The 27,913-nt window shown below is 35.3% G+C and overlaps 1 protein-coding gene and 1 non-coding gene across 2 annotated transcripts in view; both read left to right on the top strand.

The window, feature by feature from the left end:
• Positions 1–27,124, top strand: part of RSPO3 (R-spondin 3) — a 77,372-nt gene extending 50,248 nt beyond the window's left edge. Inside the window, exon 5 of the mRNA XM_032651322.1 lies at positions 25,888–27,124. Within this exon, the coding sequence (XP_032507213.1) occupies positions 25,888–26,081 (194 nt within the window). The 3' untranslated portion in view covers positions 26,082–27,124. The remainder of the gene's footprint in view (positions 1–25,887) is intronic.
• Positions 16,807–16,879, top strand: TRNAG-UCC. The gene has a single exon. It is a non-coding gene; the product is annotated as a tRNA-Gly (tRNA).
• Positions 27,125–27,913: the final 789 nt, after the last annotated feature.

The following is a 27,913-nucleotide window of genomic DNA, read 5'->3' as shown; positions in this document are numbered from 1 at the left end:
ATTTTAAAAATTAATGCATTCTACCAGATTACTTTTCAAAAAGGTTTGAACAGTTCACATTTGCAGTGTATCAGAAATGCCTATTTCCTTATAAATAGGAAATGCCTATTTCCTGATGCCCAAACTGGATGTTATCAGTCCTTTGAAGACTTGCCATTCTGATGGATTAACAATAGTATCCTTTTGTTTTTCTGACTACTAGTAAGGCTGATCATGTAAAATGACAGAGCTGCTATGGAAAACATCATGGTGGTTTGGCAAAAAAATTAAAAACAGAATTACCATATGATCCACCGATTCCAAGTATGTAGGTATATACCCAACATAAATGAAAGCAGGGTCTCAAAGAGATATTTGTACATCCATGTTCATAGCAGTATTATTCACAATAGCCAAAAGGTGGAAGCAACCCAGATGTCCATCAATAGATGAATAGATAACAAAAAGTGGTATATAGACGTACAATGGAATATTATTCACCTTAGAAAGGAAGGAAATTCTATCACATGCTACAACATGAATGGACCTTAAGAATATAAAGCTAAGTAAAATAATCCTATCACAAAGACAAATACTGTATGATTCCACCTATATGAAGTACCCAGAATCGTCAAATTCATAGAGATAGAAAGTATTGGGTTGGCAAAACAGTTCCTTCGGCTTTTTCCGTAACAGCTTATAAAAAACCTGAACGAACTTTTTGGCCAACCCAATAGAATGGTGGTTTCATGGAGGGGGGAATGGAAATTGCTATTAAATGGATACAGAGTTTCAGTTTTACAAAAGGAAAAGATTTCTGGAGAGTGACAGTGGTGATGGTTGCACCAAAATGTGAATATACTAAATGCCATTGATCTGTGCACTTAAACATGGTTAAGAAGGTAAGTTTTATGTTATGCACTTTTACCACAAGTTAAAATAATAAAAGAAAATAGCAGTGCTCGTATTGAAGTAAGGGCTAACCAACCAGTAGCCCTCTGCTAGGGTATTTTATTTGAAACCGTTAAACAAGATGGTTTATAAATCTTTTATGTTTTTCAATTAGACTCAGGTAAAACCTGAACTTGACATTTCTATGAACCCTCTGCTACAGTATAGCACAATATTTTTTCTTTGGAAAATTGCTTGAATCTCAGAAAGGAAAAATATGTCAGTGTGCCCTCCAAGGCATTGTGCGGAGGTCATGTCAGATGTCTTAGAGTATATGTTGCTGTAGCTGTAGGATATTTAGGGTGACAAGAAATAAGTAGCTGTGAACGCTAGCTCTCTTGGGAGATACTAATATGCCTGGCTTTGTATTTGTTTGTTTCTTGACTTTCTCCCCAAATTTGTATTCTCTTATACTAATTTATAGAAGTGTGGCTTCCATATTTGTCATCTGAAGCAACAAAACTATGGAAAAGGGGCATGACATTTTTAATGTTCCTAACACATACACTGTACACATAACCTTTAGCTTGTAGTAATAGTTAATGAATGGCACCATATCATTTTGAACATCTTTTCTTGTCATTTGTCCCACCTAATCCCCTAGCACAATGCTTTTTTCAGGATTTTTGTCATTTATCATTTTTGTCAGTTTGTCATTTTTCATTGCTAGATGCAGAATCTAAAACACTAGGTTGCAAACCAGCCTTAAATTGGCTAGGAGCTTAGGAGAAGTACTCTGAACACTTTTTGTATAAACTCTAAGGAGGTCAGATTTAGAAAAATCTCAGCTGCTGTACTTGGATCCCATGAGCCACTGACTATTTATAATTAATATTAATAAATGGCAGATGACAGATGTTTATTGCTTAACTAAAAATGTGTGTGCAATACTAAATTTAAAAAAACAAGTTAGTTTGAGACCCAAAGGACTTGAATATATGTATTTAGAATACTGAAAAGAATAAAACTACCAACATGTGATCCAGAATCTTCTAACTGCAAAAACCCAAAGTTCCATAGGAAACATAAAACTATTTTTAATTAATGGAAATTAAATATTCGATTTGCCATGAAATGCTATTCCTTTAACTAAAAGGCCTGTTTCACAAGCCTACATTTCTCTGGAAAGGAAGCTTATGAATAATTAAAAAAGCCCTTAACTATTGATCTTACTCTCTAAAATCAAGCTGTTTAACATATACAGCTTTTATAGTCAAATTTTAAAAAAAATCCAAATTCTGAGTGGGTTTAAATCCTAATATTCCATGGAGCCCACTAACATGTACAACAACTAGAAGGGAATTTTCTCACCACTGGACCCTAAGGGGTAAAGCTAGAGTAGTTGTTACCTAGTTATATTATTCCTGGGAACTTGATAGACGATTAAAATGGAGATGAGACTTCTAATTATTAAAGAAGAAGTAAAAATGGTTTTCCAGGGTAATTATAGTGGACCCAAAATCACCTAACAAACAGCCAAAGAAAATACTTTGCTTGGGTTGTATATCCTTACTCAAATCCAATAACCATAACCATTGACATAGATTCTTTATGATTGGGCTGTGATTTAACAATATGATTTGTCTAAATCTTGGCAGTTTTGCATAATTATCTTATGTAGTTCTTCAAATATTTTGGGCATGTCTGCATTGTTGTTATCTACTCCATTTTAAAAATGAGGAAATTGAGGCTTTGTGAGTAGTTGACTTTAAATCTCACATAGGAAGCAACAGGCACAGGACTCAAACCCAGACCTGACTCCAAGTCCAGTGAAATTTCAAGTAACTGAGGCTGAAGAAAGTTTATAACAACCTTAAGAGTGTTAGCTAGTAAACAGATGAATCAGGACTAGAATGTGGACCTTTTGTCTATTAATCCAGTCTTCTTTCTACACTGTCTCTTTCAACACTTTTGCCACATATTCAAGATGACCATTTATTTCTATTTTTCCGACCTTTTAAAATTATACACAGCACACATGTGGTTGGCATTAGCCGTTATTTCTTATTATTGTCATTTTGTTGCTGATAAAATTGAGAACCTTCTATTTCTATCACGAAATCTGCTAAATCTTTCTTTCTGTTTTACAATCATTTTGTTGTTCAAAGAACAAACTTGAACTTAATGAGCAAATTGGCCTTTTGCCTCAAATCACACTGCTGTTTTAAAGCCAAATGGTTTTCACAAATTGCTAACATCGTATTCAAATGGAGTAAATGGTTATGTTAGCAGCATCACACTGTCTAAACAAAGACACTGCCAGTCAGGAGAGTCAGTGACCTTCAGGCTCTAAGTGCCATGTGCAATTTTCACAGGGTTATGTTTAAATATGGGACCTAATAAAGATCCTCACTTGGTTTTTTAAAAGGTTATGAAAATTAATACTCCATCCAACTACTATAAATTAACAATGAAGACGTAAAATGAAATTTACTAAAAAATGTATTTCAGAGGTTCAGATTTTCAACTCAATTTACGAAGTATACATGGTCTCCTAAGTGTCCTGTGAATCAGTGGATATGCCAGACGTGGAGCAAAGTTCCCAGCCCAGGAGGTTTCCAAGCCTGAAGCAAGCTGTAAGAGGACAGAGTTCCAAGAGAGAACACAATGTGCATGTACGAATAAAGCAGATGCAGCATGACTTTTGGTTTGTTCTTTGGGAACTCACGACTATATGGAAAAATCACATGCTGCTCTCAGTTGCTGTAGACATCTGCTGAAGGCACATGAGATTGAGGCTAGGGCGCTGGTGCAAAATTCCTCCTAGAATATAGTAGCTTAACTTTGAAAACAAGGGAAACTGACTGTTAGCAGAATAAGAGTTTCACTATAAAGTTATAAATATACAGCATGCTCCTCCAAATAGGCAAAGAGAGGGCAGGAAGCTATTTGTTTGCAAAAAGATGGGAGCATGTATTTCCTCTAGTAGTATTATTAGATAGCTATTTACAGACTTTAGTTTGGGCTGTCAAAGACCAACCCATAAACAGTGTGTGTGTTTATGATACCTTGTTCTTGGCAAAAGCTTAACAATTTAAAGAGGCTTTTAAATATTTTTTAGACATGAAATTGAGCTTACAAAATAAGCTTAATGGCAAGTCAGTCAGAAACACATGGATATGTTTTCTTTAAATTATATACAGATTTTCAGAATTAAGATGTGGTAAAACCTACTAGTGATCTATTAAGCCTTCTAAAGCACTTGAAACATAATTAGAGATTTTCGAATTCAAGGATGGCCTAATGGAAATAAGGACAAATCGGTGGCTGCCATTTTGGCCTTGCCTGTGTGTTTTTACAAACACTTCACTAAATCTCATTTTTGAATAGTGGATATGCTCCCATCAGGAAAAGACCAAGAGGTGTGAAAAGAGCAAAAGAAACATGGGATGTTAAGAAATCGGGGTTACAGATACATTATGAAACTGCTTATATGCTGGATTTTATTTTGTTGCTGCTGTCCTGTGGGAACATGAGGACCATGGCTTTACAAGCTGACCTCACTGACACCATATTCTCTAGAGCCATTAGAATGTAACTAGTCTAACTTCATTCTCCTCAAAATTTAAGTATGTGTGTGCTACATGGTAATTAAAACTAATAACATACGGAGTCAGAGAACTGGGAACATAGTCACCAACACATTTTTCTTTAACAAAGCCCATTTTGTGATCTATTTGTGTTTATTCTCAACCATACAATAGATTTACATTTGAAGTACTCAGTAAAATTTTCCTAGGCCAGTTTGCAAGGATGTCTGATAGAAATAGTGTTTAGATTTATGGAGACGCTTTCTACCTTTGGGCAGCTTTATCTTAACTCTTTAAACTAGCCATGGAATCACATGAGTGAGTAACTCTTTCATTTGTATTCCTGAATTTAGGTACAAATGCATGAAGATTTATTCAATTTTAAAACTTTATAGTCAATAGATTTTGTAGCACATTTCAATACAAAAAGAAGTGACTATCCCAGCTTGTTGAAAACACTCACTCTCACTCTCTTTATGTTCTATAATTCATTTGTCCTCTAACATATATATTTTCCTGGTATGAGTTATTTATTGATTTGTGGTTTTATCCCTATAATTGACACTTAGCGTCTCTTATCTTGGGTATGCACATTTGTTTTGTTTTGTTCATCTGTCTAACTTAGAAAATTGAGTTCCTTTACTGAAGACAAAGTTCCAAAGCATAGTATTTAATTTTTGTTAGGGTTGGAGGGATGCATCTTGTTTAATATTGAAAATTAGAAAATCAAAGGAATAGCTTTGCTAGTGTTTACAGAATATGTTTGAAAAAACATGCAATTGTTACTTTCCCAATTGCATGTGATTAATCTATTGCAGTCAAGCGGAAAATTGGTTAGGTGACTGCTTCAGTTATCAATAATACTTCCTCGTAACACTGATTTTTTTTCATAAATGATATAAAGGGCTGGAAAAGTTTATACTTTTTGATAATTTAAACACCTCTAAAAACAACTGTTTGTTCCAATATTAATTTGCATCACAAATCCTTTTTCTCCCTGAAGGTATGACAAAGGTCAATTTTAGCACATTTATCATAGTCCATTCTAAATCATAGATCCAAATTCATGGACTTGAGCTGATTTTTTTTTATATTACTTTGCCTGATTTCTGTTACCTCCATACTGGTCTTCAATCGAAAACTAGTAGGAACAGACCTAGTATTAACCCTGAATATTCTTAAATACTGTATTAAAACTGGCTCACCAAATTTTCTAATACTGGTGAGTGAAGACACTTCATATTGAATGAGGGTATTGTTAGCTGTATTCTCTCCAAGATTCATCTTAAATTTTTTTGTTATAAGCAGTGTGTATTTATAATCAAGAAACATCACTATTATTTTAAAACACTTATAAAGTGCCCATTTGAAAATGATATGCTGTTGGATGCTTCGTAATGTTAAACAGATGCAGACATAAAGACAAAAGCAAATTCCAGAGTATTTTTGCAGCCATGAAACCACCATAAAAAGAGGTTTGTGACCCCAATGTTACCTTAACATTGTCTTCAGCATTTCATATTTAATTATAGTAGATTACTCACCAATATAATAAATATAGATTTATGAGATACTTTAATGTTCTTAAAACAAATGAAAACCACCCAAGAGGAGCCTCACCAACCCTGAGGTTGTCCAGATTGCATTGGCTAAGATTAAGTGGAAGATCATTCATCTCCAAGGGTCATGCAATTATCTCAGAGTGGGAGTTAAAGCAATGACTAAGCAGAAAAAGAAGCTGAAGTACAAGCCTGTAACAAAAGGATTGAAGCTCCAGTGTCAGGGAACTTGTTATTTCCTTTTTCTTGGTGAATAGACCTAAATGCTCACTCCTTACTATCAGCTTCTTTGGGTCCTAAAATCCCACTTGTTTTAGGTCAGCCATTTTTCATGACTATTCTTAATATGGTCAAGCAGATGGAAAGAATAAGACTTTAAAAGAGCACAATGTGGGGCTTCCCTGGTGGCGCAGTGGTTGAGAGTCCGCCTGCCGACGCAGGGGACATGGGTTCGTGCCTTGGTCCGGGAAGATCCCACATGCCGCGGAGCGGCTGGGCCTGTGAGCCATGGCCGCTGAGCTTGCGCGTCCGGTGCACGGGAGAGGCTGCAACAGTGAGAGGCCCCGCGTACCGCAAAAAAAAAAAAAGAGTAAAAATGTGTTTTAATGTCTAGGAAGGGGGGGAAAAAGCACTTTATCTTAGGAGTCACCAGAAAGAAATTTAGGTTGAGATTACAATAATCCAGGGTTTGGATAATGAAAAACCTCAAGACACATTTTAAAGAAGAAATATTTTACTCTAGGGTTTATATATTTATTTAATTTTAAATAAAAGTCAAAGTTCATCTTCATTTAACTCAGGTGACACCCGTTACAAGGTATGAATTACTTGTAGCTGAATTACTATACTCTTGATAATCCCTGTGATTCTCTGTGGCAGCAAATTTTTATTTCTAATAAACACTACCTGTTTCCACCCTTTCCACTCTACTAAGATTCTCAAACCTTACATTTTAAGCCAAGACTCTTTCTGAACTTGCTCTTTTCCTTCATGGTAGAGTCTTCCTCTAACTGGGGAGAATTCTGACCCACGGTTGGCCTGCATTTGGGGTTTTTAATGTGATGTGCCACGGCTGATGGCTCACAAAAGTGACTGCTAAGTCTGCTGCTTATGTCAGTGTTCCCACTGGCTATTTTGCTCATTCTTTGGGAATTTAGAAGAATAACAAATAACCAACAAATCATCAAAAACTATAACATGTTACCCAATTCTTGGGGAATAAGCCAATGAGACTAAAATCTGCTTAAATGTCACAAATGTGAATTCCCAGCCTTTCAAGCTACCAAATTGTACCAAACACTCGCTGATGACAATTCCTTACCTCAGCTGTACAGAAGAGGCACATTCATCTGGTTAGCTGTCAACCATGAGAGTCCGTCTCCTTCTTAAACCCAGCTGGTGATCCAGCAGACAGGACCTGTGTATTTGCCCAGAGACAGCAGAAGATAGTACCCTGTCAAAAAGAGGACGTGGATACAAACGTAATCTGGGATTCGTTGGGAGGTTGGCACCAAATGTTCCATGCCAGTGATAGTTCTGGTCACAAGAACCTAACTCTATATTCTATTAGAATTTTTGATAAGGTGGTGAACATAGTAAGTCAGGAACTATAAAGATGAATAATCAAAGCTAGGTGAAAAACTAAATTGGTGAAACAGGAACTGAAAAGAAGTTTTTAAAATGTAAATTAAAAAGATTTGCATCTACTTTCTCTTTTTTATAACTTGAGTAAAAGAGATGAAAGACAAAGGGAGAAAGGACTCACAAGAAGCCAAACTTTTTACAAATGTGCTTGTTTTTCCTCAAAAGTCAATTATTTAATGGCTGTCCAGGGAAGGGAGTCAGAGAGAGCCAAGTAGTGGTCTTAAAGTTTTGTTTTTGTTATTGGCGTTTTGCTGGGTTTTTTAATGATAGAATAGAATAATAAATTTTATTTCACTAGTATTAGTCTCAGTCTGTTGGATACAGTCCTTTGACTCATTTCTGAAATAGAAATGAAGTGGAAATGAAACTGGTATTAATAGAATATTAATAGGCATTTACTTAGCTGCTCTTCTAGGGCTTTACATCCTATGAGAGAGTCTATAGTCATCTTTAATCCAAATATTGAAATGTTAACTAATTCTATTTCACTGTATAGATTTTTAAGCAGTAGATTGTATATTATAGTTAAGTAGTAACATTTTATAGAATTTGGGTTGGACAACGACTTTAAATATTACAAACAACTCCTTGAGATCCTCTAACATATACACACATGCTTTTTAGTTACTAAACTCATAACAGAATATATGTTTTAAGGCAGCTTTAATTTGAGTCCTACTTTTTTCACATAATAATAAAAATGAAAGATAAGTAATATGATTAAATTTGGGGCAACTTAAATTTTAGGTACCTCTTCGAGATTTTCCTAAAATGATTGGAAGTCTGATAAATTAAAAATATTCTCCATGCTATAAATATACTCAATTATAAGTCAAAATAAATAGTAGAATATCTGTTTACTATGAACTTTCAAAGAAAGACATTCTGGACTAAGGGTCAACATCACCATGATACAATATTTATTGCCTTGTATTACATATTATGTATAATATAATAATATTATATATATAATCTTAGGCATTTCCAAAAGATATTTATCTTTTGTGAGCTTCTATAAATCAATAAAATACATGGATATACAAAATACATGTTGTTCTAGATTTCAACTAGATTTTTTCATATTGTACTTCAAAAGTATGAAAATATCACTGAGAAAGGAGCATCTGTGTCTTTTCACATATAACTTTTCTTGATTATTCCTAAGAAAGCAGACTAAACATGCAGTTCTGACAAAATGCAGCATCGCATTTTGATTTCTGGTTAGCTCAGAAGCCTTCACTGGCTGAAAAAAGTCTCTGAAAAGGGCAAAACTTTCTGACCTCAGGAGGTTCTGATAGGAAGAACTGAAGCAATGAACACCATGAGTACAGAAAACATTGGAATAAATTCCCCAAAGTTCTGTAACCACATTGGTGTGGGCGCATGGAGGAAGGCATAATTTCATTCTTAAAGAATCTCCCTGTCTTCACATTTTTTTCATTTCTCTTAAAGCTGATCTTGCAGATGATACACTCCAGATGAATTTCTGCTTAATAGGAATCCTTGTTCACAAACTGACACTGAAAATGTATGTACCATATACAAAAAAATAAGATGGGAAGGACCCATCTTGTTTCACAATTTGTCTTATAATTAATCAGATCATTTTTAGGAAAAGCAAATTTTCGGTTCTCACAAGAATTGGATAAGTATTAGAGGTATGACTTTTTAAAAAATTAGTATTTCTGACACAGCTGCTTTTTGCAGGCTTGGTCACCAGTAAATTCTGTTTCTCCAAATTTCGAGGAATAAAGTTGCCAGAAAGAAATCTGTGGTGCTTATGTTCTAACAGTCTGTCTAGACAAGTTAGATGCTATTCAGAGCCAAGATGATCCAGTCAGGTTACCTAGAGCATCTGAATAGTAGGATAGTGGTCTTCAAAACCATTTTTGGCAATATATTATGAACTGAAATATAAGAAAACCATTACAAAGTTTGGGCTCATATTAGTTTTCTACTGCTACCATAAATTACCAAAAATATAGTATCTTAAACAACACAAATTTATCATCTTACCGTTCTATATGTCAGAAGACAAACACATGCCTTAATTAGGTTAAAATCAGTGTGTCCACAGGGCAGTGTTTGTTTCTAGTAGCGCTGGGGAAAATTCACTTCCTTGCCTTTTCCAGCCTGTATAGATGGCCCACATTCCTTGGCTCAGGGCCTCTTCCTTCTCCTTCAAAGCTACAAATGGCAGGGTGAGCCCTTTGCACATAGCATCTCTGGCCCTCTCTTCTGCCTCTTCTTCCTTGTAAGTTCTTTTAAGGACTCATAAAATTAGACTGGGCCTACCTAGATAATCCCAGATATTCTATCCATCTCAAAGTCAGCTGATTAGCAACTTTAATTCCATCTGCAACCTTAATTCCCATCTGCCATGTAAAGTAGCATATTCATAGGTTCCAGCATTAGGACACGGACATCTTTGGGAGGCTATTATTCTGCCTGCCACACGGCTGTTCCAGTAAAGTAGATCATGCTTCTTAGAAATTTGAAGGGCTTCCAATTTACATAATGCTCTCTGAATGGACCCTGGGTAAATAAATGATTACCAAGCCAAGGACCAAACATCAACTAGCATTGCTCCTTTTTATGAAGTGAACATTTACGGTGATGATTTCCTCCATAAGAAATTGTTGACAGATTCGGCTAAGTCTGCCCAGTTCTTTCATTACTCTGCCTGTGTGTCCCCTCTGACTATCTCTCACTGATTTAAAAGGAAAGTTAATCCTTCTCATAAACAGACTGTAGAAAATATGACTAAATCCATCATCCCTAACTCATCATGCATGTGTTGTGCATATTAATCAGTGGACAAACCAAAGCTTAGAAAATTGGAAGCTGGATGTGATGGAACCATGAGTAAGCCTTGTATCCTTACTGCTTCCAGCTGGGGTGACGTAATGATGCCATGCCTCATATAGAACAGTTTTATTTACTGGATCACATCATCACCAAAAGCAAAGATGCCTTTACTAAAAAGAATATAAAGAAACTGACAAAGCAATATAATTGTGGCAAGGGCAAACTAAGTCTGATAAATAACTTGATGTCCTACTAGGAAATGGTTTTTATGAATAGAATTGTCGTTAACTCTTTTACTGTTTAAGCCTTGTGGTATCACCGCTTGTCTAGCTCTGTATGATTCTGGCATTGAACACTCTGCCTATTCATCCTTTCTTGTGACTTTATGTGTTGAGTAACTACTGTATGCCAGGAACCATGCTAGATGCAAGAAGTGAAAATGACAAGGAAGATACACAAATCTGTATGAGACTCATTTAAGAGTTCACAATTTCATGTGAGAGTTAGTTGTAAACAAATAATGGCAAAATAGACAGATGACTATAGTGTTCTGGAAACAGAGGAGGTAAAGTGTTATTGGCTCTTGAAAAGCACGCAGAATTCTTCCAGCTAAAGAAGCTTCCATTAAGGACGAGCATCTAAGGCACAAAAGCAAGAAAGAATGTGATGTGATCAGATATTCATGAGACATGTGGTATAGCTGAAGCAAAGGCAAATTAGGGTAAAAAATAACACTACAAAATAGACGAGTCAGATTCTGAAGGGCCTTCTAAGCTATGTATTCCCAACTTTGGAAATACAGGCACAGGGGAGATTAAAAAAAACAAGAGACCAACAGGAACAGCAGAGCAGCCCTCCGTGCTATAAGGGGGTAACCTGACAGCAAAGTGGAAAACAGCTGGAAGCAAAAAAAATGCAGTGTCCCTAGTTTTGCAGAATTACACTCTGGAGATGGTAAGAGGCTTGAACTAAATGAGAATGAAGAGACAATAACATGTTTGAGCAATACATAAGGAGTAAGATTTTTAAAATTTTAAAGCAGATGGACTTGAGTGGGTTAAGGACTTCCACCAAAAGTCTTAAAAAATTAAGGTTTTATTTTAGTCAAATTAGGGCTCTTCTGTTTTCAAAGGTGGTTTGATTTACTCAACTGTTTTATATCTTCATAGAGACCACCACCACCATCATATCATCATTATTTTAGGGGTTATGATTTTATTATTTTTTCAATTTTCTAAGTAGTTATATATCATTTGTTCCTCACACCTATCCCAAGTAATGAGAAGAATAGGAATTATCTGTTCGTGTGTATAAATGAGTCAACTGAATCACAGAAAGCGCTTCACTTAAGGTCACATTGCTGCTAAGTGATATAGCCAAGTCTAAAATATACATTTTCTGATACCCATTTCAGATGTTTGACATTTAATTGAATGCCACACATATTTTTAAGCACATATTTTTTAAATGAGGTCTTGAGACTTTAAGGCAACATCCCCCAAGGATAGAAAATGACTAAATGGTTTGGCAGAGAATCAGACTCAGATCTTTCTAACTTCAAAGTCCAAGGTCAAGAAGCTATACTTGACTGCATCCCTACTCACCTGCTGGAGAATAACTGGGGAAGGCTTCATGGAGAAAGCCGCCTTTGAAATGTATCTTAAAGGATGTATATAGGCAAGGAGTGATTTTCAAAACATTTAACAACTAGTACAGCAAAATATGTTAATATATTAATCCATGTATGAATCAAAAATGTAAAATATATTAACATACATAAAGAATACAACTGCTTATTATGTGTTGTGAGCAGTAGCAAAAATCATCTATTAGAGCATTCAGTGATCTCCGAAATATTTGCTGAGTTTTCGAAATCATGGGTATTGTTTTCTGTTAGGAAAGATTCATCACCCACACCTAGACCTGTTCATACTCAGGGAAGGCTGCCCAGGAGACGGCCTTCTGTGCTTCACTCCTCAAGGCCTGTGCATCTAAAAAGTACCAATAGAGTTTACAGGGCCCCAAAATGTTCTTGATTAAGGGTGGCCAAGGTGTAATAGAGAAGAAAGGATTCTTCCTCCCATCCCCTCAACCCCCAGCACAGCAGAGAGATAAATCTGCCAATCTTACTCCTGCCATCCTTAAATATTCTTACTCCTCAGCATTTTTAATCACCTCCTGACTACTACCCTTTTTCCTAAAAGTTCCCTGGAGATAAGGGAAGGGTTTATATCGATCATTGGTCATATATTCCCCTTTCTACCTTCATATGGTCTTCAGGGACACAGGAAGATTGTGCACTTCGCTCAGAAGGTAAAAAACCAAAACATGGGATATTAAAAACTATTTATTCCTTTAGAACATTTTTTTTCTATTTCATTTGGCCTTTTTATTTCCAAGAGCATCTTATTTGATTCTTAAATACTCAATTAAACAATAAGGATTCGTTTTTGTGGGGATGGTGTTAAGACAGATTTCATTCCTTCAGAAACTGTTACAGTTTCTTTCATTTTCAGCTCATTTGCTTAAGTCCTTCCTAGACTTTCTCTCGTTAATTGCATTACACGTGCCATTTGCTGCCCTTGCTACACCCTCTTAAATTGACAGTTTCATCATATTACCCAAGGGCCCTTCCTTTTGGTGGAATTCCACCAAACACAAAATTCAATGGATTACAACAAAAGCCACAGTCAGTCAAAACTCAAGGGGAAATCAAGCTTCTGAGACTGTGCAGTACCACTTCAAAAGCCCTAAGATTGGGCCAAGATGAGCCAGGGTCATATTTCATTATTTTAAAAGAAGACAACATTCCCTACTCCACCAAATAAAGCATCATTTGTGCCTGCTATAGAAGATAATTTAAGGAAGAAAAAAGCTATTTTGCCATCTTTCAACTTTTCATAATCATCCAAGTCCCTTCCTCTCCTCCTCCATTTCCCCACTCTCTCCCTGACCACCTCTTATTCTCCAGTCTCAGAAAAATTTTCTTAGGCCACTCTTGCCCAGTTTTGGGCTGAGAGGTTGTCCACATTCCCAGCCTCAGGGAAACCTTAGAGCCTTCAAATCCCTAAAACTGTTCTAGAATTTAAGTTCCGTCTCACAATAGAAGAGAGGATCCTCTGTAACCTCTCTGTCGCAACCTGGACTCCTAAGTTCTCTACTTGATACAGCCTTAGGGATACTCTAGTTATTCGTCATTGGTTTGGTCCCAAAGATGATCTTCTAGAGCATGACAAGTTAAAATTATTTCCCTGCAACCATGATGCAGCTCTCTGGAGTGGATTGTAGTCACTTGAAACCAATATTGTATGGAAGTGGCTAACTGGCAGAGGACTCCATAATAATAAATGTCATTCATTAAGACAAGTTGTTCAAAATACTGGGTAATCACAGCATGCTTGCATATGTGATCATAACACCAAAAGCATCTCTCTCTATGTCTGTCCTTCCCCGTCTCTCCCTCAAATAGAATGACAAGCATTAAATCAAGAAAAGGGAGCATTATTCATCTTTTCATTTAATTTTTTCAACCAATATTTATTGAGTCACTACTGTGTACAGGCTCGTGCCAAAAAGAAAGGCAAAGCTGCCACATTCTTTGGAGCAATGGTAGCAGTGCTTACCTGTGTACCAGGTATGGAGGCCTCCTATGCCTCCAGGTTCTCTGTGCACAAAATTATGCAAATGAATCAGGAACCCACTGCTGGAAGCCCCAACGTTATAGGGCTTTTTTCACCCCACCTGAAATAACCCATCCTGTGAATTGTATTTTCTTTCTGAATAGTTTTATAGGGAAACAAAATTAAGGTTGAGTTTCTACAAAGATAAGTCCATCATATTTACAGTTATTACTACATTGTTCTTCCTATTTTATAAAAAGTAGAAGCATAATTCAATATCATCATGACATATTAAAAAGGGCCTGGAAATATAGATCAAAATTCAGTAGATAATATATGTAGATAATACATAAAATATACACTTAGGGACCCAATCAAAACAATGGAAGGAAATGGACTAATTAGTAGCAAAGAAAGAAGAGTGAAATTGGACTTCTCACAATAATGTCAATGTTAGGAGGGGAAGTCTACATGTAAAAGTTTGAGTATCCAAAGAATGAACATAATTCTTTAAATTCTTCTGCATTAATCAGATGCTTATTAGAGCACCACATTCTATTTTTCCCACAACATTTTGAAAGTTTGCAAAGAAAAAAAGAAAGGGTACAACTCAATTTAAGTTAAATTTAATTTAACATATGGAAAATATGTTTGATAAGAAAAAGGTAAAAGTCACATAACTTAGCAGAGTCTCTTAATTTTAAAGGTTCGGGTTTCTGAAGAACTCTTGTGATTGGCTAAATCTCCTTTCAGACTTAGTGAAAATTAAATTGGAAAACAGGCTTTCTGTCTTTGAATTAATATTTTTAAATCCACCAGAAAAATAGAACTTTTCCATCTGTGGTGGGAAGGGGCCTATAAATAAATATGTGCATATGTATTTATATGTATACACAAACATACACACACATTTGTTGCACATGTGGTCTACTCTCCCAACTCCTCCGCCACACTAACATGCATCAATACAATGAGAAAGGAAGTACAATGAAAAACTGTAAAATGAGATGTGGTAAAATATTACTAATCTCAATTATAGGGTGGATATTTCTAGATTAGTGAACGCTCAACTGCCAAAAACTTTTTAAAGAAATTAAATCATTTGTATTCCATTCAAGTATATGTAACCACTGTTGATGAAATAATTACAAGGAGCTACCTTGTTGCTTATGGAAATGCATGTGAAAAGTATTTCTAATTAAGAACAGATATTCACACGAACAGAGTGAGAGAAAAAGTACTTAAAACAGCTTGTGTTATCTGCTACAAGTGAAATACACCCCTTATTATCTTATTTACATTAATGAAGAAACTTTATTTCTTGCAAATTTTAATATAGTAGAGGCTACATGGGTACTCTTTGTTTTCTAAGCTAGTTAAGAAGTCAATAGTTTGGGATAGAATCTGTAACAAAAAAAGAAAGAAAATACTAAAACTAGTATTACTGAAACTAGTATTAATGGTGAAAACATTTGAGAATGTACTGAAGTTGCATTAAAAAAATTAGCTTTACATAAGTAATCAATAAATTGCTGAAAGTACTAAATTATAACTATAAAAGAGTGTGACATCTTTACTAAAAATATGGAGTAGTACACACTAGATAAAACGCTTGGTAGTTGTTTTCCCCCCTGTGATGTAATTCCAGATTAGAGTTACCTTTTTCCTCCATCAAGCAGTAAAAAGCTGCAAAGGAAAGAAAGAGTGGGATGTGGTAGAATGAGAATTAGACAGCACAGTCAACTAGTGCATAAAATGATAAAAGTGACTAGAATAATATCAACATTTCTTGTATAATCAATCACTGCCAATGTGTCAGCAAGTATGAGGCCATCTCCTCCTGTCAATACAACCGAGTACACAATTTGGGTAAGGGAGGAAGTACAGCACAGTCAAACATGCCTATCAACACTTCTTTTTTTGTCTCAGAAGAACAAAATTCTGAGACAAGTTCTTGGACCAAATGGAAATTTATCCAAATGAAAGTCAAATGATAAATGCCAAGAGAATATTCTTTCTTTGGAATTCTTTCAGTTCTTCAATTTAACCAGCTGGAATGAATTTTCAAGTAGCATTCTGTTCAGACTTTGAAATGAAGGACTTTCCTGTTAATTGGAAAACTATATTTCATGAAAGATGAAGACAGTGCTCTTGGCTTAGTGATTCTCTTTAAAAAAAAAAAAAAGGCGTTTGGTGGATATTTACCATAAACAGATTCCAGAACCTGTATTTCAAGTATGAAAGACTGAACTGTGAACCTACACACCTAACTGAAGAAAAATGGGAAAATTCAAATACCAGTGTTATTCTGACTAAGCTCTACATGAAAACACACTGTCATTGTGTTCTCTCATGAGAGGAATATGTGAGGATGAAAAACAGTTTTAAAATATCAATTGTTAATTTTCAGAATCAAATATTGATATAACTGAGGTTTTTGGTTCTGTAAGGTAAATGAATTGGGTAAGTCAACAAATTTAAGCGTTCTTTATTGTGTTACTTTAGCATGTGTTAGTGGGACTGGGTAGGATGATTGTCAACTCAGCAAGATTTAGAGCAAGAGAATGAAAATTCACCAAGAAAAGTTCACCAAGAAAAACATTTTTAAGACTCAGATTTTCAAAGCAGTCTACACTTCAGGCAGTACTTTCAACTTATTGTTGACTAGTGGTATATTAAATAAAGTTGTTACATTTAAAATTTAAATTGAGGACTTCCCTGGTGGTCCAGTGGTTAAGACTCTGCATTTCCACTGCAGGGAGCCCAGGTTCGATCCCTGGTCGGGGAACTAAGATCCCACATGCCGCACAGCTCAGCCAAAAGAAAAAAAAAAATTTAATGACACAAAAGTAGGAAAAATAATTTATCACAAAAATATGAAATGTTTTTTTAAACATTCATTATAGTGAAGTATTAAAGAAATCATTGCCCATACTTCTTAAAGGAATCACTCAAAAGATGGTCTGACAATTGTGTATTCTGCTTTTAAAATAATTTTGTAGGAAATCCTATCCATAATAAACTATCTTACATACTTTAAGTCTGGCAATATGCATATTATAGGAATTTTCAGAGGCTATTCCTACAAAAAAAACTGGGTGGTATTTTTTATATTTAAATTGCTGCAATAAATTTTTTAAAGGATGATATGAAAAAAATTTTGACGTAAACATTCCATAGACTCATACATATTCTCTACCTTGATGTATAAGATGGTAGCCTACAGCAGCAGTCAACATGAGTTGAGGGTGGGCTGTGAGGAGGGAGACAAGGTAGAGAATGAGTGTTACAACAAAGATAAACACATCAATTAATTTCCAAGATACTCATTGATACTTCGAGAAGACTGGTCTCTACTGAAAATTTTGGGAGGACACTCAACAATGCTACTAGGCAGGTTTCAACGGTTTTTGAAATAGCGGTGCCAGCCGTATCACTGTCTAATTTCTGAAGATAAGCAATATACACATATCCTCGTAAATTCATAAACAGTATGTGAAACAATCAAAATATCATATGCAGAGTCATTTTTTGTAAGGAGAGCAGTAATAGTCATTTCACAAGCTACTCATGAATTTCACGGCAAAAGTAATGAACAAAATTTGACTGATTTAATAGGTGAAATTTACCAACACGTTCTTTGACAGCAAATGAAAATCAGAATAAGTTTACTTGCTTATCCAATAGATGAAATTGTATAAGACCCAAGATCTAGTTCAAAACACACTATGCAAACATGCTTAGATCAGGAAATTTTCGACATGTAAATTGTATGTGATTTAGTTTCCAAGAATTTTGTAATCTAACCTAATATGCTGGGTAGAATTTCAAAGTGAAGTTAAGAAATTTTGCACTGAAAAAAAACAACAACACTGAACTTACTAATTTCAAGTGAACTTTCAAACAAAAGGTAGTTGATTCAAAAGAAATTAGCCCACATAAAAGAATACTAAGCTTAAAATAGTTATGTAATGTAAATCGTAATGCAGTTATATTTTTTAAATATTATAAAATAAAATACAGGATACCCTTTACTTTTATAATGAGTAAATTGTAAATATTGCAAATAGTAAAACATTTTGGGTTTCTTTTTTCTCCTTGCACTTTTAACTGTTCTTTTAATACTGATGACTTACAACAAGAAGGCATCAATAGTATGCAGTATCCAGTATCTCTGACAGTTCCCTTGGCACTCTAGGCAATGTCCCTTTTGAGTGCAAGAAGTCCAGGGTAGCGTTTTAGGCAGCAGAACCATGAAGATGGACTGGAGTTGCGTTTGGGGGAAAGGCACATGGAAAGTTCTGTTAGGACGTGGAGCGAGAATTCAAAATTTCAGATCTTGAATCTTCAGTGAGTAATGAAACTATTTAAGCAACACAGGGGAAAAAATCTGTAAAGGCCTATTGACCACAATCAATTCATAAGGAGAGTATTTGATTTGGCAAAAGCAAGTTGATTATGCTGAAGCATATTATGAAAATATAGATTCTGAAAAGTTGTTATTATTGGTGTTTATGATATCTGCCATAAAATGAAATTATTTATAATGGGACTGCCTTCAAGCTTCAGTGGGATTGTGAAATTTAAATTCATACAGTTTTTCTTTCTCTTTTTCTGATATTAAATGTAACAAAATATAAAAATCTCTGATAATTTTATTAGAATTTCAAAAATGTAATAGTGGTAGTTTTAAAAGTCAAATAAAGTTTCTAAGTTAGATATGAATGATAAGATATATATATGTATGCAATATCCTACCTCTATGTGATTGGGAGACGAGTGGAAATAATGAAAACTAAACAGACTTGTAGCAATAAAACAGAAGAGGGTAGAGCATGAGGTAACTGGATGGTGGAGACACAAAACATCTACTGCAAAGTGCTCTTAGGTTCTGAGGAGCAACTGGCAGCTCAGGAAACTGAAGTTTCAAGAGGTCAAGTAAGCATGTTCTAATATTTACAAAACCTCTATGTTTTCCTATGTTAGTCCACACCCGCACACTGTCTTTTCTTTTTTGTTTTTTTGTATTCAGTAGTTTAAGTGTGAAATAAAACAAGAATACAATGATGTCGTATCACATTGTGCTCTATTGAGACACAGTTGTGGAGGCAGAGGAACACGGTGGTTAAGAAGAGCCCTCGTTTTCCTCATCTTCCCATGGAGGTTATAATAAGGCTTATAGACACAGTGCTCACTCTTAGAAGTATGCCTGGCACATGGAAGTGTTCATTAATTTTTAGTTATCTGTCATTGCTCTTACTATTTTTAAAAACAGACAGCTCAAGTCATCTTCTCCTTGATTATTGCAACAGGATTACTAATTGGAAGTTTAAGGAGCAAAGAGAGGAGAAACATAAATAATCCAGCTTAAGAGAAAGTTAGAAGAGTGAGGAAGATTTCCCTGAAGGGGTGACATGTGAATACTTAAGTCTGAGTTTCAGCAAGGGATGCTAGAGAATGCATTCTAGGGAAATGAATCAAACATACGGGATCTGTAAACACTGTGAGTGTGGCAGGTGAAGTGCAGAGGTGACTAGGAAGAAAAGGATGAGGTCTTCAAGGTTGCTGACTACATAAGCAGGGGCCAGGTCACAGGACAAGCATCCTGGGCGCCATGGCAAGAAGTTTGCGTTTATCTTCTTTCACGTCAGAAAATTTACACTTAGTGCCTTTCAGTCAGGACAGACTTGTTTCAGAATCCCCAAAAGAATGACACAAATAGATTAACATCTCTTACATTAACCATTTTCAATTGGTGGCAAAATGTTATTTCAGTCTTAATATCTTTGCAAAAATGGGCTCAAGGTAACTCCCCAAATTACAGCACTTAGCAGAGCATGTAATGATACATCAAATTATTTTTCTGCAAATAGTTACTCAGAAGCATCTTGGAAGTTAAATGGAAGTACAATTGAACTAATTCATGTATTAAACTATGGTTGACCCTTAAACAACTTCAGAGGGTTAATCCAAGTATAATTTATTGTCGCCTTCCATATCCATGGTTCCTCTGCATCTGGGGATTTAACCAACCAGAAGCTATAGTACTGTAATATTACTGTTGAAAAATATCCATGTATAAGTGGATCTTCACAGTTCAAACCTGTGTTGTTTAAGGATCACCTGTACAGAGTAGATAAATCAGGTAGCTTAAATTTCCATTTGGAGAAATTGTCGCCTATTTTTTTTTTCTATTTTTTTTTTAAACCTATCATTCTTTCATATTTTCCCTTTATTTGGAATAAATTCCTGAGTTAAAATAATAGCAAAGAAATAAGTGTTTCTATTTTATTAAAACAAAAACAAAACAAGACAAAAGGTTTTAATGCATTTCTCAAGTCAGTTCTATTTGGTAATAATATAGCTGAGAAGGAATTTGGCCTTGCTGACTTTCAGCTCTGTTCTTCACCACTGGGTCAAGCTGTCCTGTCCTGTGCCCACAGTTCAAAGACCCTTAAATATGTATTTACACGATAAATCGTATTTGCTGAAGAGGTTATACTGTAGCAATTTCCCCTCCTTTGTGAAATTTCTTCAGTGATGTCTTAACAAAAAGGAAAAAAGTTGGAATTTTCATCCTCTATACATAAATTTCAGGTCCAACTCTAGATCCAAAATTCATCAGGTTAACCCCATTTTCACACCACTTGTGTTCTTTTGAAGGTATAAAGCCTTGCCTTTCCAGTTGAATTTCCTTCTACACCCAATAAAGAGAAACTACCTAGCAATAAATTTTGTACTTTTGATGGGATATTTATTTAATTGGCTTGAATCATAGATTCAGTCATATTTAGTCCTCAGTTTAGAGTGTAGGATACATTCTCAGCTTTTTGAAAGTCTTGGGAGTGGAGCTACTTAAGCTCAATAGCTCCCCTTAGTGGTATCTTGCAAGAAATTCACCAAGAAGCAGCTTTTATAAAGACTTGGACACAGATATTTCTAAACATCTGGAAAACTGTGAACTGATATTCATAATTTGAATAATTCTCAATAAATAAATTACATTTGTGATTCTAAGGAGAACAACTCTTTTATTTATAACCGCATTATATTTAAAAGGGTGATTGAGCATTTTCTGTGGTTTTTATTTTTACTTGGAACTTAAAATATGTTATATGTAATTTAGGAAATATACTTCAGGATCATTTCCTTCTCTCTTTGTTCTTTTTAATATGTTTATTCTTTTCAGTTCATATTTCCTTGATATATTTTAAAAAGACTATCTGCAACTAATTTTTCTTTTGTATCTAGGTGTCTATTCCAAATGTACCTAATCAGAAAACTTGACTTAAAAATTAGTAGCTACAGTAAGTCAAAAAACATATTTGATATCCATGGGAAAAAATATAAGAAAAGAAATGATAAGCCATGTGATATGAAATAAACTTTTTGAGGGTATATGTTTAAGGAAATTGGATCTTCTGTTGATCTACAGCTATGGTTCTTAAATGAAGCTGTACATAAGAATAAACTGGGGGTGAACATGTTTTTAACTGTAGGTTCCTGGGCCCATCATGAAAACTACTGAATCATGATCTCCAGGAGTGGCACTAGGAATCTGTATTTTTCAGAGTCATCTGCGCTTGGAAACCTGGTCTGCAGAAGGCCCTAGGAGGTGTTTACATAAATGGCTATATACTACTGTATTAATAGAAAGTAACTTCAGGATCTCAAAAATGTCAATCATCTACTCAATTATGTGACACTGTCTTGCAACAGAATCTTAAATAATACGCGCCTATATGGTCTTCACATAGACTTTAGCTACTCTTTTAAAAGTTAAGGCTCAAAAATAAATACCAGTCATTACCAGTACTCACTTTATGGGTTCTTATTACTTATAGAAGTGTTTGTGAAATAGAAAATAAGGTCACATGTTAAACTAGTCACAGAAACACCCAAACTCTGCTTTGCTCTCAGATTCTGATACTTGCCCTTCTCCAGTTTTCAGTACCACTGGTCCTCAGGACAAACTCCCCAAATGGCAATCAAGTCCTGTCTATTGTTCCAGCTTCTCTGGGTAATATACCGTATATAAACTCTGATCAAACCAAGGAAGTCTACTTCAGTTCCCCAGATTCACCATGTCCTTGCATGCCTTCATGCCATTGACATATTGTTCTCTGCCTACCATGCCCTTTTCCCCTCTTCAGCCTGGCAAACTCTCACTAATTCTTTAAAGCTCAGCTCAAACATCACCCCATCTGGGGAATCTTTTTCGATCTCCATTGGCAGAGTTCAATGCTTTTCTTGGTCTGCAACCAGTAGATCTTGTACATGCTTCAAATTTTGCATTAGTGTGTGACTATATTTATTGTGTCTGTCTCTATATCTCACTTGTATCCCCAGGTTTTAGCCCACTCTTTGGCATGGGATAGAGGTTTAATTTGTGTTTGTGTAATGAGTTATTAACATTCGCTTTCATTTCTCCCATGGTTAATGTGTGCCATGCACTATGCTAAGTGTTTTACAAGCATCTCACGCAATCCTTAAAAAGTTTAGCAAGTAGTAATGATTATCCGCATTTTAAATATCAGACAGTTAATTCCAAGAGATATCAACAACTTGCCAAAAGTCACACAAATAGCTGGTGGCAGACCTAGAATTTGAACACCATGTTTTTTTGACTCTAAAGACAGTGTTCTTCTTTTTTTATTTTATTTTATTTTTTCTTATGCAGCTGGTTCTTATTAGTTATCTGTTTTATACATATTAGTGTATATATGTCAATCCCAATCTCCCAATTCATCCCACCACCACCACCCCGGCCCCCCGCTTTCCCCCCTTGGTGCCCATACATTTGTTCTCTACATATGTAAGACAGTGTTCTTAAACATTACATTTCTATGCAAAGGCTCAGATTGTACTTGATTGCTAATAGCAATTTCTTTTTGATGGCTTCTATGCAAAGTCCGCCCATGAGGGTGGAACATCGAGGGAAGATGAACATTCTTTTAATCATTGGAACACTCTACAACACAATTCTGGTGTGTGTGTGTGTGTGTGTGTGCACACATAATCAATGAATGACAGAACACAAACATATATATGTAAGATTGTGATAACTGGAATGCTTAGTTTGCATAATTACCCAAAAAAGTATAAAAATAATTATTGACCACATCAATGAAAGTCACCAGAATAGAAAAAGAAATCCTCTTTAATGAAAACCTTACCAAATTTCCCAAATTGCATGTGATTTTTTTTAATGGACTAGAGCCACTCTTCTGCAATTTTTATTTCTTGGACAAGAGGAAAATATATTACTTACGCAAAAGGGTAGTTAGCATTTCCAACCACTAACACATGGCCTGTAAAAAGTAATAATCACATTTTTCTATTGTGCAATAGCCCTCTGTTGGGCAACAACAATGTACAATGTGCTAGTTTCCTGTTACTTTAGTAGAACCTCCTCTTTCACTCACCACCCAGACTAAATAGTTATTCCTTGGATAATAAAACTATGATACTGGGTTTCAAGCTATTTCCAAGAATGTTTCTGCCCATATTAAGAAATAATCATATCAGTTTGCTAATAAAGCAGAAAATGCACGGTAAGTTGAGTACATTGTCACATGTAGCTAGAAAACATATAAATCAATCTCTGACCAAGAAAGAAACAATATATTTTTTACATGTCCAAAACTTTATGGTTGGGATCACAGCTGTAAGATGTTGGACCATCATCAAGAGAACAATGTTAAACACTGAACTTTTGGATAATTTCCATAAAAATAACATTTTGTTTGGGGTCAGTAGTTTTTTCTGGAACTTTGGAGTGATTTTCACTGACAGTATTTTTAGAGTTGAGCTTGAACACCTCCAAAATGCTCTTCAGAATGGAAATATTATGTAATCTAACCTTTGCAGCCATGTCCTTCAGAAAATCAAGCATACACCATAAAAACCAGCATTGCTCTCTTTCAGTTCATGCAGATTTGTGAAAACTAAATTATGGTACATATTCAAGAAAGTAAATTAACTCTTCAGTTTTCTCTATTTAGTTACTAAGTTTATGTCAGCTCTTCAAATGTGTAAAGCCAGCATAAAAAAAAAAAAACACCCTGAATTTCTTCTGTAGAAATCTTATCAATCCAGCAATATTCTTTTAAGTGAAAAGAATAATGGAATTGGTGAATCAATATACAACTAGTCAACCCTAGACATACAGTCAACTCTAATATTGTTTGCTTATCTCTCTACATATCCAAAATAATTTGATATTTATTTTACGTGGTCTGAGTTCTCATTTTTGTTAACTGTCCTTTTAGAGTCCAAAATTTGGAGGTGTGTTATGTTGAGCCCAACAAGGCAAGTTTTCATAAAGTAACTGGAAGGTTTTGTAAATATCGTCTCAGGCAAAGCTAGCTGCGGCATAAAATCCGAGGAGACTGTGTTGGCCGAGTTTACGAATGCAGTATTAATATTGGTTCCTAGAATTCCATAACCAGAGCTCAAGAAAAGGAAAGCCAAACCACTGAATTCAATATTTGCAGCCTATTTCAGGACGTGAAAATATTTTGGTTCTGTCATGCAAATAATTTATCCAAAATACTTTTGTCCAAAGTGACTTTTTGTAGACCAGAACTAATTTCAGATTTTACATGGCTCAGTGTGTAGGGAGATACACCCAATCAGAATTTCTCCCACACCAAGGAGTAATTTGTTCCTAGTTTTCATTTATTATATTGATTTGAATCAGTAATTTTTCACTGGGATATGTGTATGAATGGAGGTTACTAAAACCATGCCCTTGAAATTATTTTACACTGTAGGTTGTATGTGTAAAATGTTAACGTGATAATAAAATATCTAGTTAATTCACTAATTTGAAATTTAAAAAAATGATTCATCTAATTTGGTGCCAGACTCATGCATTTTGATCAAATTACTCTCTTCTAAAACTGTTAACAGTTCCGCAAGTCCAATAGAATAAAATCCATTTCTTCACCCTGCCTCCAGTCTTTCTTGCAATATGCTTTCCTGCATCAAAACCTTTAAAGTCGTGTTGATTCCACTTTTCAAAATGTCTCAGAGTGTGAATCTGAATAAATCTGTGCTTCAAACCCAGTTCAAGGTCAAGGTCCTCCATGGAATCCAGTATATTCCAATCAATATCTACTCATTTGGTTGATAGAGACACAAAGTCCCTGCCCTGGTAGCTAATACCATAGGGTTATCGGTAAGTTATAGACACAGCTACCCCTGCATGTAGAGAATTTGTGATGGAAATTAATTTCAACATATAAATACTTGCATTAAAATATAGTTATCCTGGTATTCCTCATGAACCTTTATTTCCATATCTTTATGCAAATTAATTCTCTTTTAGTAGATGGCATGTAGCTATATCAGCATATTGCAAGTATGTAACTGCTACTTGGGCAATTTTGAAAACAAAATAGTGCCTTATGTAGGAGCCGGATAACGTATAGACATTAATAAATTTCTTAGATGGCAAGAAATCTATTCAATAATTTCTATTAAATATCCATAAATAGCTATCATGTAAAATAATATTCATATCAAACTTATAGCAATAGAACCATCTGGAATTCAGAACTATCATATATTAATTGCTTCATTATATGTTGTATGTGTTTCATGTTTACATTGCTTGAAATATAGCACAGCCTTCATAAAGACTAGTTGAATGAATGATTTAAATAGTAGATATTTGGTATCTGTGGGCATAGTATGCAACCTAAAAGAAATTCAACTAGTTTTTAAAAACTTAGAATAACCAAATAGAAGATGATTGAATGTTTTTTTTAAAGGTGTATCCTTTCATTTCAGGAAAAAAAGGAAGGGAGAGAAAAAGAAAAAAACTTAATAAAGAAGAAAATAAGGATGCAATACCTGATAACAAAGGTCTGGAGCCCAGCAGAGAAACTCCAGAGCAACGAGAAAACAAAGACAAACAGCAGCAGAAGAAGCGAAAGGTCCAAGATAAACAACAGAAATCGGTATCAGTCAGCACTGTACAGTAGAGAGTCCCATGAGATTGTTGTAAACTCGTGATGCTGCTATCTCCACCAGATGCCCAGGACAGGTGCTCTAGCCATTAGGACCACAGATGGACAAAGTGTCAGTTACTGCTCAGTCTAAACAACATTCCAGATAGTTGCTATATTCTTCATACAAGCATAGTTAACAACAAAGAGCCAGAAGTTCAAGAAGGGATGTTTTTGAATGGTTATCTTACGCGCTTCTGTGCATTTTTAAGAGACAAGAAATTTTGTACATAATCATCAATAGGCTATAAGATGTAACAACATAATGACGACATCTGGAGAAGCAACATCTTTTTCCTATAAAAGTATTTTTTTGAGCTGTTTGTTTAAAGAAGCAAATGATAGTTCTGCAAATTCAAAGATGTGGTATCCCTTCAAAAGAAACGGAGATCAGAGGAGAGAAACATCTTTCAAAGGACAGTGTTGTTTTGTGCAGGAAATCTAGAGAGTGCTCAGATATTAGGGCCTGGCATTTGGAATCATAGGAATTATCACCACAGAAACAACTGTTATAAGCTTGGTTCTCTTGCCCTCATTTGTCCTTCTGCAAGAAGTATGAGAGTACACATATTTACAGAAGTAAATATACTGTATGGGATTGGCAAAATGTGGAAGAAACCATAGAGTTGGAGATGACTTTTGTGCTTTCCAAAACTGTGAAGGGTTGTGATTACCTGGAACAGGTCTCCAGTCTAGGTCAGCACTGTGTGGTTCAGCCTCTGCTACCCCTTGGGTTATGTAAGTCTGTAAACATGTACCTGTAAGTTACTTCCAAAAACAAATCATACTTATTAGAAGAAAATTCTGATTTCATAGGAAATGAAAACTAGAGCAAGGAAAATATCACATGTTTGCAAAGTCATGTGTTTTCTTTCTCTCTCAATGGAGTGGGGGTGGGGGTGGGGAGCAATCTTATTACCTGCTTAATGGTCCACCTGGAACTGAAAGGGATATTACTTCCTAACAAAGTGTATCTAATGGGGGGAAAGCCACCACAATAAATATATTTGTTGATAGTTTTTAAAGCTTTGTTCATTCTGTTTTTTTAGAAAATTGTTACTCTTAGAGACTCCTGAATTAGGGAAGAGGATTCTGTATCCTATGTAATTCAGAACATATTACATTTCTCAGTGTTTGCTTTTGGAATCCACTGTTATCTGAGCCATTGGAGATTTACTTGCAAGGTATTAGGAGATATTTATTCAATTTTTTTTCTTATTTTGATCAAAAAATTCTAGTTATAGGTACAGGGGCCTCCCTAAATGATTTCACTACTCCCCCTTCATTGCCTCACAATTAGCATCTTTTCTTGTGTGTCAGCTCCTCCTGCATCTTGAACATTTGGCCTTTTCTTCTCCATATTTTCTAAGTCTGTGGATCTCTTTTAGGGGTTGAAGTCACCCTAGCTGGAGGCCTCACCAGTATTTCAAAGAGGACACAGCCAGCCCAGGGCAGAAGGAGGCATGTGCCACAGAATCTCATAACCCACCATAACCTTCCTGTTGTCATGGAAGGACACACAGCTTGCCTGTCCACCAGGCTTCCTAGCCCTCTAAAGATCAGTGCTTTCTGAAGAGCTGGCAATGAATCTGGTTTCTGGCTGCTTATTTCTGGTCGTTTTTTCCTCCACCAGCTGTACTGTTCATATGGACTATTTGGCTTAATTCTCTTTTCCTCTTCCAAGATATAAAATTTTTGAATGATGTGTTCCTGTTTCTTACTCTGGTGTTTTCTTTTCTTGTCCACATGAGATGTGTTTCAACTAACTAGATATATTCCCAATGTATAAAAATAATTCTATCTTCACC

This window comes from Phocoena sinus, chromosome 12 (genome assembly GCF_008692025.1).
Source record: "Phocoena sinus isolate mPhoSin1 chromosome 12, mPhoSin1.pri, whole genome shotgun sequence".
In the NCBI taxonomy this organism is placed as follows: domain Eukaryota; kingdom Metazoa; phylum Chordata; class Mammalia; order Artiodactyla; family Phocoenidae; genus Phocoena; species Phocoena sinus.
The sequence above is the reverse complement of the archived record's forward strand: the minus strand, read 5'-3'. Positions and strand labels throughout refer to the sequence as shown.